Below are 12,478 nucleotides of genomic sequence, written 5' to 3'. Positions count from 1 at the left end.
TTTCCAGCCGTGACGTTTTGTGTCCCCCTGTATCTGAGGACTCCTGCTGCCTTGCGCTGCCCCCGTCCTGCCTGATGTTATGGGGGTCGCTGACCGATGTGCCATCATTTCCTCCAGATATTTATCCTTGGCAGCTTCACCTGCTCATTAATGGTTACATGATTTAGGACCGCAGGGGCGGGGGTTGGGGTTGGACAGTGCAACATTTGGATTCTTTTTGCTTTTGATATCTGCATGATAGAAATGTGGCAAACCCCTGACCTGTATATATGGCGACTGCTGACCGTGACTCTGAAACCGCCTAAACCTGAAAAACATCATAGATGACACCGGAGCTATGTGCACAAGTGTGGGAATTCACCTGACTCTGGATTTCGCGTCCCCCCGAGGCGGTGGGATATGTTTACCGAGGGGAGCGCCCTGCATCTGTATCTGAGCTGTGATCGGGAGACAAGCTTACAAGCCTGACCCCCTCCGGCCACAGCGGCCTGTATCTGAGCGTCCATCGCATGCAGATATACAGCGCTGTGCGTAGGCAGGTGTGAGAAGAATGATCCGTGTAAGAAGCAGCTTCTAGTAATGGAAGGATTAATAGATTGTAATGTTTAATAAAAGATAAAGTGACCGAAGGAAAGAGAAATGTAAATCCCCTCTGTATTCGGTGACCACCCGTCTCCTCCATCCTCAGTATTCGGTGACCACCCATCTCCTCCGTCCTCAGTATTCAGTGACCACCCGTCTCCTCCATCCTCAGTATTCGGTGACCACCCCGTCTCCTCTGTCCTCAGTATTCGGTGACCACCCGTCTCCTCTGTCCTCAGTATTAAGTGACCACCTGTCTCCTCCATCTTCAGTATTCGGTGACTGCCTGTCTCGTCCATCCTCAGTATTCAGTGACCACCCGTCTCCTCCATCCTCAGTATTCAGTGACTGCCTGTCTCCTCCGTCTTCAGTATTCAGTGACCACCCGTCTCCTCCATCCTCAGTATTCAGTGACTGCCCGTCTCCTCCATCCTCAGTATTCAGTGACTGCCTGTCTCCTCCATCTTCAGTATTCGGTGACTGCCTGTCTCCTCCGTCCTCAGTATTCGGTGACCGCCTGTCTCCTCCGTCTTCAGTGTTCGGTGACCGCCTGTCTCCTCCGTCCTCAGTGTTCGGTGACCGCCTGTCTCCTCTGTCCTCAGTGTTCAGTGACCGCCCGTCTCCTTCGTGCTCAATATCTGTTGATGTCGTCTCCATCACTTCTTCTCATCACTTGTACACTGGTTATGGAAGAACTCGGGAGGAACTTGTTCCAAACATCTTGGAGGACTAACCCCAGATCCTCTGTGTATCAGGCTGTGCAGATCCTTCTGTCTCTTCTTGATCCAGACAGACTGGATGATGGGGTCATTGTGCAGCTGTAGAATAAATTTTGAAGCCAATCAGACGCCTCCAGATGGGATCATATGATGAAGTGTCGGCCTTAAGCGAATAATCCTGAACATATCCACTTTTGCTGATCTACGGACTTGTCGATCCTCGATCTGCGTCACTGCTCCTGCAGTGCTGGATGTTATGTCCCATCATCCCAACAGTCCGGGATCCAGAAGCAGAAGGATCCGCACAGCCTTGTACACAGAAGGTCGGGGGTCAGGTCTCCTAGATTTCTAGGTGCTCCTTTTTGTACCATGTAAATCGGCAGGATCCTGACAGCCACATCCTGCTCCAGTCTATAGATATTTACACATCATAGGCCGAGGGCGACAGTAGAAGTTACAGCTGTCAGTGTGCGCCCGACACAGGACATTGACACATGGTGCTCGAGCAGCCGGGCACATCTGCTTGTGGCATCATGGTCCTAACTGGGCTGTCACCAGTTACCCTAAATGTATTCTCCTTGGTGTGTAGGAATTGAGTGGTACAGGGATATCCTCACATACATACTGTATAGGTCACGTGTGCCCTGTAGAAGTCTATGGTTACCGTACAGGACGTGTCTGCCCATGGAAGTCTGTAGATACCGTATAGGATACAACTGCCACATAGAAGTCTATGGATACCGTACAGGACATGTCTGCCCCATAGAAGTCTATAGATACCGTACAGGACGTGTCTGCCCACGGAAGTCTATAGATACCGTACAGGATACGTCTAGCCTATAGAAGTCAATAGACACCGTACAGGAAACGTCTGCACCGTAGACATGTATAGATATCGTACGGCACGCAACTGCCCATCATCCAAACCAATTGTATATGCCATTGAGGACACAATGGAAAGGATATGGATGACAGCAGTGTTGATAATTATGAGCGAGCCCCTGACAATGTGTTGCAGGAGGTTGCGGGCTGGGGATCTTCAGCAAGTCCCTGGCTGCTCTTGGGAGGGTCCAGGCTGCCCATGTTTGGGGGAGGGGGTGGAATCCAGGCTGCCCATATTTTTGGAAAGTGGGGGGGGGGGGGGGAGAAGGAGTCCAGACTGCCCATGATTGGGGGGAGTCCAGACTGCCCATGATTGGGGGGAGTCCAGACTGCCCATGATTGGGGGGAGTCCAGACTGCCCATGATTGGGGGGAGTCCAGACTGCCCATGATTGGGGGGAGTCCAGACTGCCCATGATTGGGGGGGAGTCCAGACAGCCCATGATTGGGGGGAGTCCAGACTGCCCATGATTGGGGGGAGTCCAGACTGCCCATGATTGGGGGGGGGGAGTCCAGCCTGCCCATGATTGGGGGGGGGAGTCCAGACTGCCCATGATTGGGGGGGGGGAGTCCAGGCTGTCCATGATTGGGGGGGGGGGGGAGTCCAGGCTGCCCATGGAGCACCCCACGGGGCCTTGGGGAATACTTGTCACCGGGTAAGGGGATTGTCACGGGTTGTCCTGGCCGGTTTCGTGACCCCCGAGGTGTCCACAAAAGGGGATAAATGTAGATGGAGGGATGATGAGGGTATTGGAAATTGTAGTTGTCTCGGGACGCCACCTGTGGTGTGCGGCCAGGAATCGTCAGCCTCTGCGGGTGCTGTCCTCTGGGGTGGATGGTGTCGCAGCAGGGATGGTTCAGCTCCCCACAGGTAGAGCTAGGCCCCAGGGAGGATGATGAGGATGGTAGTGAGCGCCGGCAATGAAGGGTGGACTCAGTAGTTACGGTTCAAGGTTTCACTCTCCGGTTGCTGCCCTAGAAGTGCTGGTCTCTGCCGTGATGGGCCCCAGCTGATCCCGGGTAATTCGGAGGTCACCGCCGGTGTTGTGGATTGTGGGCCCTTCCTTCTTGAGCTTTCTATGTGGATCCCCGTGACCTGAAGTGCTTGGGGACCCCTGTTCGTTGTTAAAGTTCCCGTCCCGTATGCAGGCAGCGCGAGTATGTTTGGGGCCTGACTGATCACGACCCCAGGCTCTGTTGCTACTGTTCTCCGGGATTTGGTGGTGGCCAAAGAGACTTCAAATCCCCCTGTCCGGTGGATTCTGGTGGGCTACTTGAAATATACGCCATCCTAGGGCTCTGTACCCTGAACTGCGCCGGTCCCGAGGGAGCAACTAAGCTCTCCCCTCGGCGACCATATTTACTCCTGTGTCCCACAGGTTCCACCGGTAAGCTGCCCTGCTTCCCTCCCCAAAGAGAGTCAGGGCACGACTCTCCTGTGTACGTGACCTCTTTTCTCTCCTCCGGGCTGCTCCTGTCTGGGGGGTCCAGGCATTCCATGGTTGTGGGGTCCAGGCTGCCAATGGTTGGGAGGAAGTGGGGGGTTCAGACTGCCCATGTTTTGGGGGGGGGTGTCCATGCTTCCCATGGTGCGTTGGTCCAGACTGCCCATGTTTTGGGGGGGGGTGTCCATGCTTCCCATGGTGCGTTGGTCCAGACTGCCCATGTATGTTGGGGATGCGGTGGGGGATTCTATGTTTTATATCACGGCCATGGGTAACACATATAATCTTTGTATTGATGGATTCCTTCCCCGGGGCAGATATTTTTTCGTGGGAACTTTTTTTCGTGTTTCGCTTCTATAATCCCGGGCCCTGATAACTGTAGGGGGTCCGCACTGAACCCTGCAGAACCTTCCCGCGCACCATGGCAAGTCGCACCGTACAAGAAGACCCGGAGCGAGGTGAGCGCCGGCTGTGGGGCCCCGGGCATTGCACACCGGAGTGTTACTTTATGGCATCACCGGCTCATGTCGCGGCTTGTGTCCTTTTGTTCTAGTCTGGTAATTGGCGGATTTAATGAAGGGCTTCAGTGCTTGATCGTGCGTCGGCTCTGGTCTGCGGAGCTTGCACTCTACACCGCGGTATTGGGGGTGGGCAGTGTGTGATATATGGAAGCAGCTGCTGTTGTCTTATTTATCCACAGTCTAGGAATATATGTGTGTATGAATATACGTGTGTATATATATCCTCCGGGCACTTGTGGGTGCTGTCAGTAAAGGGCACGTGTTGAGGGCTGTTGGCAGCTGCAGGCTGTGCCGGTGCCCGGTGGAGGGTTGGGTGTCTCTGACATCTGGTGGTAGTGATCGGCTTGGTATGCCATTCATACGGATGTGTGCCCAGGCGGCATCCCTGGCGATGTTCGGGGAGGGCTGTGCTCCTGCCCCCTCCCTCGGTAAGTGCCTGTAGGACTGTAGGGCGTGAGCGGCGCCTCTGCTCTCTGGTGTGCGTGTTCAGGCAGTCTCCTGGACTCTCAGCTGTCTCTCTGCCCTGTCCACTTTCTCTCTCGCTGGAGGTGGAGTCGCTAACACTCTCCAGAAGCTGAGGAGGGGGAGCGGCAGCGCAGAGGGAGGATAGCTGCAGAAACTTTCTGCTGCCTGGCTGCCCATTCTGAGGATCTGCACCGAGGAGACGCTGCTCCTGCAGAAGACCTTCATCCTCGCTGGCACACTCCAGGAACTTCCTGCTTTTTATTTATTTTATATAGATTTTTTTATATTTTTTTTTTCTTTTTGCTGCGAAGACTGCACAATTCTCTTCTGCACTTACAAGTGAGGCCAAATAACCAAGATGGTGGCCGGGATGCTGATGCCACGTGACCGCCTACGAGCCATTTATGAACTTCTTTTTCGCGATGGAGTCATGGTGGCCACAAACGACGAGCGGCCGCAGAGTCACCATGCCGAGATTCCTGGTGTCACCAATCTGCAGGTCACCAAAGCTATGGGCTCGCTGAAATCTCGTGGCTTCGTAAGGGAAACCTTCACATGGAAGCATTGCTATTGGTACCTGACCAATGAGGGCATTGTGTACCTGCGCCAATACCTCAATCTTCCTCCTGAAATCGTGCCTGCACCTCTACAGAGGGTGAGACGTCCGGTCGCTCCTCAAGGATTACCTCGAAGGACACCTGCCGCACATGTCCAAGCAGTCCGTGGCCCCACATCGTATGTTCCAAAGCCCCAGGTCGATGCTGAGAGGCAAGAATATCGCAGGAGAGAGGAGACGGTGCCCCAGAGAGGTCAGAACCCTATGCATGACTCCGTCAAGTCCCACGTGCTGGAGAACAGCTGCCAAGAAGGTGGGTGGCAGAGATGGGCAGGACCGGATGACCAGGCCAGGGGAACAAGTCATACCAGTGTGATTAGCCTAGAGGAGAAATGGGGGACCAAGAGGAGGGAAGAGGTTAGGAATAGGCATTTAGGAGAGCAAGAGCCTGTGGGGTCTGAGCAGAGGGGGCACTTAGGAGCATCTGCCCCTGACAGCTGGGCAGATAAGATGATGTTTGGGAGGACACAAGGGCTTAGAAAAGAAGAAACACTCCGAAGAAACCCCCAAACAGAATATGCTGAGTTAATGACAGATCCAGGTTCAGTCACCTCGTACAAGAGGCCGGAGCTGAAAGGGGAGGAGAAGCCAATGAGGGAGGATAAAATAGAGTCCAGCCACATTGTCAGCAGATCAGCCCTTCTGTCTGAACCCCAAAAAGCTACTACAAGGTCCAGCACCAAAGTGGTCCAAAAATCTGAGGAGTCCAGGACCATCAGCACAGAGAAATCTGTTCATGTGGTCACCTCTGTAGTCTCCACTCATAAAACCATAGAGGTCCATGAGAAGGGGGTAAAGTCAGGGGTTAACGAGAAGCCCCCAGTGCAGGAGCACATATTGGACCAGGAGTCCAAACAGGAGAAGAACGCGGGGCACTTACTAAAACAAGCCAAAGAAAGGGGAAAAGAGACAGCTGAGCTAGAGAAGGCTGCTTCAGCCTCCGGCAAGACAAGGTTAGGAGCCACACAAAGGGTTAAACAGCAGAGTAATTCCACCACCAAAGATGAGGAAGATCAGGGAGTGAGTCAAACCTATGTGCTCTCATCCTCCAAACCTGCAGCGCTGCAGGAAAGTGAGAAGCTGCAAAAGCAGGAGGAACTTAGTGTCACTGCTGGTCCAATGACTGCTACGCTAGAGCCTCTAATATCAGAGACCAAGGTAGAAGAGAAAAAAGGCCAAAAGAAAAAAGGGCAGGAAAAGGCAGGGAAGGAGGGGGCTGCTGACCAGAATGACCCAAATGCTGAATCCAAAAAGACCCAGAAACCAAAGAAAGGGGCAGCTGTAGAGGTCACATCTGAGGTGGCCCCGAAAGGCGACCCTAAGAAACAGGAGAAATTTAAGGAAGGAAAAACTAGAGAGGGTGTAGCAGAACAAGGTGGTCTTCCGCAGAGGTCCCCTGAACTAGTGGAGACCAAATCACAGGGACAGAATATAAAGGATGAGTTCTCCATGAGCGTTACTAGTACCACTGCCCAGACAGAACAGGAGGTCATTTGGGAGAAGGATAAGAAGGGGTCCAAGGGGAAAAATAAGAAAGCCAAAAACGACAGTGTAGAGTTAGATGCCCAGGATATCTCTGTCACCCACCCACCAAAGAAAGCGAAAAATGAGATGCTATCCAAAGACGTTCAGACGGAAACTAAGCAAGAGTATAACCGCAGGGAAGCCTCTGCTCTGGAGGCCCCCAGGAGATCCAAAATACAAGAGCCCTGTAAGAGGACCGAGATCTCCATACAGAAGGGCACGAATATGGCCAGTCCGGAAGCTCATTCATCTCCAGCTCTGCCAGTGTCCAAGAAACAGGAGGACGATCTGGTCCTAAAATCAGATATCTGGCACCAGAGTGTGTCTGTGTCCGCTTCTGTGACTATCGACGAAAAGGTTCTTCTCCAGGACTACAAGAACCTAATGATGGACTCCAAAGCTGGCACCACAGCAGGCAAGCAGATTAGTGCTACTGATGGGAACAAAACCAAAGCTGCTGATCAAGATGTGCACCCTGCGATTGCTCTAGAATCTCACTTGGAGGCCATTTCTACTGGGACCAAAAAGTCTACAAAATCCATGGTGGAGAAACTACAGACTGCAAAGGAAACAGTCACCGCTACCCAAAAATCTCTAGAATCAAAGGAGAAGGCCAAAATTGTACAAGAAAAAGTCACCATTACAAAGAAAGATACAGAATCAAAGGAGAAAGCTAGAACTGTAAAAGAAGCGGTCACTATTACCCAAAAAGCTCCAGAATCAATGGAGGAAACTAAAACTGTACAAGAAGAGGCCACTATTACCCAGAAAGCTCCAGAATCAAAGGAGGAAACTAAAACTGTACAAGAAGAGGCCACTATTACCCAGAAAGCTCCAGAATCAAAGGAGGAAACCAAAACTGTAAAAGAAACGGCCACTATTACCAAGAAAGTACAGGAATCAAAGGAGGAAACCAAAACTGTAAAAGAAGCCGTCACTATTACCCAGAAAGCTCCAGAATCAAAGGAAACCAAAACTGTACAAGAAGTGGTCACTATTACCCAAAAAGCTCCAGAATCAAAGGAGAAAACCAAAACTGTACAAGAAGCGGCCACTATTACCAAGAAAGTACAGGAATCAAAGGAAACCAAAATTGTACAAGAAGCGGCCACTATTACCCAGAAAGCTCCAGAATCAAAGAAGGAAACCAAAACTGTACAAGAAGCGGCCACTATTACCCAGAAAGCTCCAGAATCAAAGGCGAAAACCAAAACCGTACAAGAAGTAATCACTATTATCCAGAAAGCTCCAGAATCAAAGGAGAAAGCTAAAACTGTAAAAGAAGCGGTCACTATTACCCAAAAAGCTCCAGAATCAAAGGAGGAAACCAAAACTGTACAAGAAGCGGCCACTATTATAAAGAAAGCTCCAGGATCAAAGGAGGAAACCAAAACTGTACAAGAAGCGGCCACTATTACTAAGAAAGTACAGGAATCAAAGGAAACCAAAACTGTACAAGAAGTGGTCACAATTACCCAGAAAGCTCCAGAATCAAAGAAGGAAACCAAAACTGTACAAGAAGCGGCCACTATTATCCAGAAAGTACAGGAATCAAAGGAAACCAAAACTGTACAAGGAGTGGTCACTATTACCCAGAAAGCTCCAGAATTAAAGGAGGAAGCCAAAACTGTACAAGAAGCAGCCACTATTACCCAGAAAGCTCCGGAATCAAAGGAGGAAACTAAAACTGTACAAGAAGCGGCCACTATTACACAGAAGGATCCAGAATCAAAGGAAACCAAAACTGTACAAGAAGCAATCACTATTATCCAGAAAGCTCCGGAATCAAAGGAAACCAAAACTGTACAAGAAGCGGTCACTATTACCCAGAAAGCTCCAAAATCAAAGGAGGAATCAAAAACTGTACAAGTGGTCACTATTACCAAGAAAGCTCCAGAATCAAAGGAGGAAAGCAAAACCATAAAAGTGGTCACTATTAGCCAGAAAGCTCCAGAATCTAAGGAGAAAATCAAAACTGTAAAAGAAGCGGCCACTATTACTCAGAAAGTACAGGAATCAAAGGAAACCAAAGCCATTCAAGAAGTAGCCACTATTACCAAGAAAGTACAGGAATCAAAGGAAGGTGCCAAAACTGTAAAAGTGGTCACTATTACCCAGAAAGCTCCAGAATCAAAGGAGACCAAAACTGTACAAGAAGTGGACACTATTACCAAGAAAGCTCCAGAATCAAAGGAGGGAATCAAAACGGTACAAGAAGTGGCCACTATTACCAAGAAGGCTCCAGAATCAAAGGAGGAAACCAAAAAAGTAAAAGAAGCGGCCACTATTGCCCAGAAAGCTCCAGAATCGAAGGAGACCAAAACTGTACAAGAAGCGGACACTATTATCCAGAAAGCTCCAGAATCAAAGAAGGAAACCAAAACTGTACAAGAAGCGGTCACTATTACCAAGAAAGCTCCAGAATCAACGGAGGAAACCAAAACTGTACAAGAAGTGGTCACAATTATCCAGAAAGCTCCAGAATCAAAGGAAACCAAAACTGTACAAGAAGCGGCCACTATTCTCAAGAAAGCTCCAGAATCAAAGGAGGAAACCAAAACTGTACAAGAAGCGGTCACTATTACCCAGAAAGCTCCAAAATCAAAGGAGGAAACCAAAACTGTACAAGAAGCGGCCACTATTCTCCAGAAAGCTCCAGAATCAAAGAAGGAAACCAAAACTGTACAAGTGGTCACTATTACCATGAAAGCTCCAGAATCAAAGGAAGATGTCAAGACAGTAAAGGAAACAATCAGTATTACACACACACCCCAAGAATCCAATGTGGAACATCTCCAAGCTGTAACCTCCACAATTCTTGAAGAACTTCCACAATCCAAGGAAGTAGTCAAGACTGGACAGGAAACGAACACCGTTAGCAAGAAACCACCTTTATCCAAGGTTGATAACATTCAGACCGTAGTGGAAACCGTCAGCATTACACAGAAGCCTGGAGAACCCAATATGGAGAAACTCCAAACTGTGAAAGAAATTGTTCCCATTGGTGAAAAACTTTCACAATCCGAGAAAGAAGAAAAAACTGTAAAGGAAACCGTCAGCATTGGCGAGAAACGTCCACAATCCAGGCTAGAAGAGCTGCATATTGTGGAGGAAACTGTCAGCATTACCCAGACACACTCCCAATCCAAGCAAGAAGTCAGGGCTGTAACCGACGCTGCCAATGTTACCCCGAAACCCCCACAAGCCAAGCTGGAGGAACTCCAGACAGTAAGGGAAACTGTCAGCATTACACAGAAGCAGCAAGAGTCCAGAGAAGTCAAGACTGTAAAGGAAGCTGCCAGCATTACGCATGGTTCTGTAGCGTCCAAGGTGGAGAAACTCGGAGTTGTATCACAGACGGCCGCCCGGACCCAAATATCTTCAGAGTCCAAAATGGAAGAAGTCAGTTCTGCAACTTTTACCCAAAAAGCTCCAGAGAGCAAAACACTAGACCTGCAGACTGTGTCAGGAACTGTCAGTATTACCCAGAAAGCAGCGGGGCCCAAGCCGCGGGGAGAGGAAGCCGGATCCGAGCCAGCAGAATCCACTCCTGAAGAAGGTAGGCGCCGAGTCCACACCTGTATGTAACCCGCGGCGTCTTGAGGTGCAATCATTACCCTCTGCCTGGCCTGGTGAGGAGGGATGCCGACCCCAAGCTGTCCCTGGGCCCCCAAGCATCTCCGGTTCGCAAGCCATCCCCGGGGCCCCAAGCTGTCTAATAGCCGTCCTTGGCCCCCAAACCATCCCCGGGGCCCCAAGCTGTCTAATAGCCGTCCTTGGCCCCCAAGCTGTCCCGTAGTCATCCCTGGGCCCACAAACCATCCCCGAGCCCCAAAGCATCGATTTCCCCAAGCCATCTCGTAGCCATCCTTGATCCCCAAGCTGTCCCTTATTCGTCCCCGTGCTCCCAAGCTGTCCCCAGATCCCCAAACCGTCCCCATGTGTAAGGGGTAGGCTCCCTTCTAGGGTGTCACATATATGATCTCCTCTCCTAATAGTTTGGGTACAAGCACAGACCTCTGCACTTTCATCTTGTTCCTGGTTTGCTGTCCCCCGGGCCCCCAAGCCGTGCCCCGGGCCCCCGAGGTATCCCCGTGTGTGAGGGGTAAGCTCTCTATTAGGATGTCAGATATATGATCTCCTTTGCTAATAGTTTGCGTATCAGCACAGACCTCTGCGCTTGCATCTTGCTGTCCCCTGGGCCCCCAAGCCATCTCCCGGGCCCCCGAGGTATTCCCTTGTGTGAGGGGTAAGCTCTCTGTTAGGCTGTCACATGTATGATCTCCTGTCCTAATAGTTTGGGTATCAGCACAGACCTCTGCGCTTGCATCTTGCTGTCCCCTGGGCCCCCAAGCCATCTCCCGGGCCCCCGAGGTATCCCCGTGTGTGAGGGGTAAGCTCTCTGTTAGGATGTCACATGTATGATCTCCTGTCCTAGTAGTTTGGGTATCAGCACAGTCCTCTGCGCTTTCCTCTCGTTCCTGCGCTGCGTGTTTGTTGGGGGGCAGTGATGGGGGCAGTGTTGTGACCGCTGCGGGTCACCACCAGATTGAGGGTCTGTTCACACTCTGCGATGTGTAGGAGTGCTTTCTCTGGTGCCATCTGTTTTGATCTGTGGCTTCTGGTCGTGGGGTCTCCTCCAGCACACTCACCACCGCTCTCTGAGGGGCTTTATTTCAACTCCCCATCAAATCTCTGAACATTACGGATTAGAGGGGTTCAGCCCGACTCTGCAAAAGGCAGAAATGGTCAGACCTACTCTTACCCCCATTGCTCCGATGCAGGGGGCTCCAGAGGTCTCCGCCAGGGCAGGAGGTCACATGACGTCAGGGATTGGCTGCAGTGGTCAGGTGGCGGAGACAACACCTCATCAGATGTACATGTTCCTGCTCACAAAGGCGCTGGGCTACTCAAACACGTAACAAGCCCCGAGCTACAACCTCCTCCGATTCACTGACAGCAAGCAGAGCTCTGCTGAGCATTTCACATGTGCGTCCGGTCTCCGGGCCTGAGGAGTGAGCGGCACAGGATCTGGAGGGGATCCAAGCATTACTCGCCTCTGAAGTATGAGGTGTGGGGGCGGCTCCGGGAGGCTGGTCCTGTCCGTCCTTCCTGAGCGTCTGTATGGACGCACAGGTCATAGGAGGCTGTATACAACCTCACCTGAATATCTACCATCTGATGCGCTACTCCACAGAAAGCTACATTGTTCTTATATATAAATGAGTTGCTATGGGCGGGGCACAGATCCCCCTGAGACCCCGCCTCCAGTGCGTCCCTCTGCGGGCCTCCCGCTCTGTGCCCCTTTTTGTGTGCGCTGCCCTTTTTGCACGGTTCCCTCTCTGCATCCCCCAGAGGGACTGCTGACTTGTCATTTTAGACCGGACGACCCCTTTAATCGTGTCTATATAAACCTCTGGTGATTTTTAGTCTGTGATTACGGCTACGGAGCTGGTTGGCCGCACGGCGCCGGCGTTATTTGTGGGGCAGATGTAATGCTGATAGGAAGGAGCAGCCAGAACCAACTTCCTGAAATGAAGCCAGACCAATAAATGACAGATGTGTACGAGCGGCCTGTCATGGGAGGTATCTGACAGATCAGGCTGATAACAGAGAGCAATAACTACATCCTGGCCGCCCAGCATGTGCTAATGAAGAAGAAATAATCTAATGTGCCATCCAAATGTGGAAACTTTATCCCAGATATCATCAGGTTATTACTACG

The 12,478-nt window shown here is 51.0% G+C and overlaps 1 protein-coding gene across 12 annotated transcripts in view; it reads left to right on the top strand.

The window, feature by feature from the left end:
• Positions 1–12,478, top strand: part of PLEC (plectin) — a 335,144-nt gene that overhangs the window by 90,753 nt on the left and 231,913 nt on the right. For 4 of the 12 annotated variants that reach the window (XM_075352739.1, XM_075352737.1, XM_075352738.1 and 1 more), the window contains exon 1: positions 4,957–10,312. The exons of the other annotated variants lie outside the window; for them this stretch is intronic. In XM_075352739.1, the coding sequence (XP_075208854.1) occupies positions 4,972–10,312 (5,341 nt within the window). In that variant the 5' untranslated portion in view covers positions 4,957–4,971. Of the gene's footprint in view, positions 1–4,956; positions 10,313–12,478 lie in introns of those variants that run through there. 12 annotated transcript variants of the gene reach the window in all.

This window comes from Anomaloglossus baeobatrachus, chromosome 6 (genome assembly GCF_048569485.1).
Source record: "Anomaloglossus baeobatrachus isolate aAnoBae1 chromosome 6, aAnoBae1.hap1, whole genome shotgun sequence".
Taxonomy (NCBI): domain Eukaryota; kingdom Metazoa; phylum Chordata; class Amphibia; order Anura; family Aromobatidae; genus Anomaloglossus; species Anomaloglossus baeobatrachus.
This window is presented reverse-complemented; position numbering and strand designations above follow the sequence as displayed.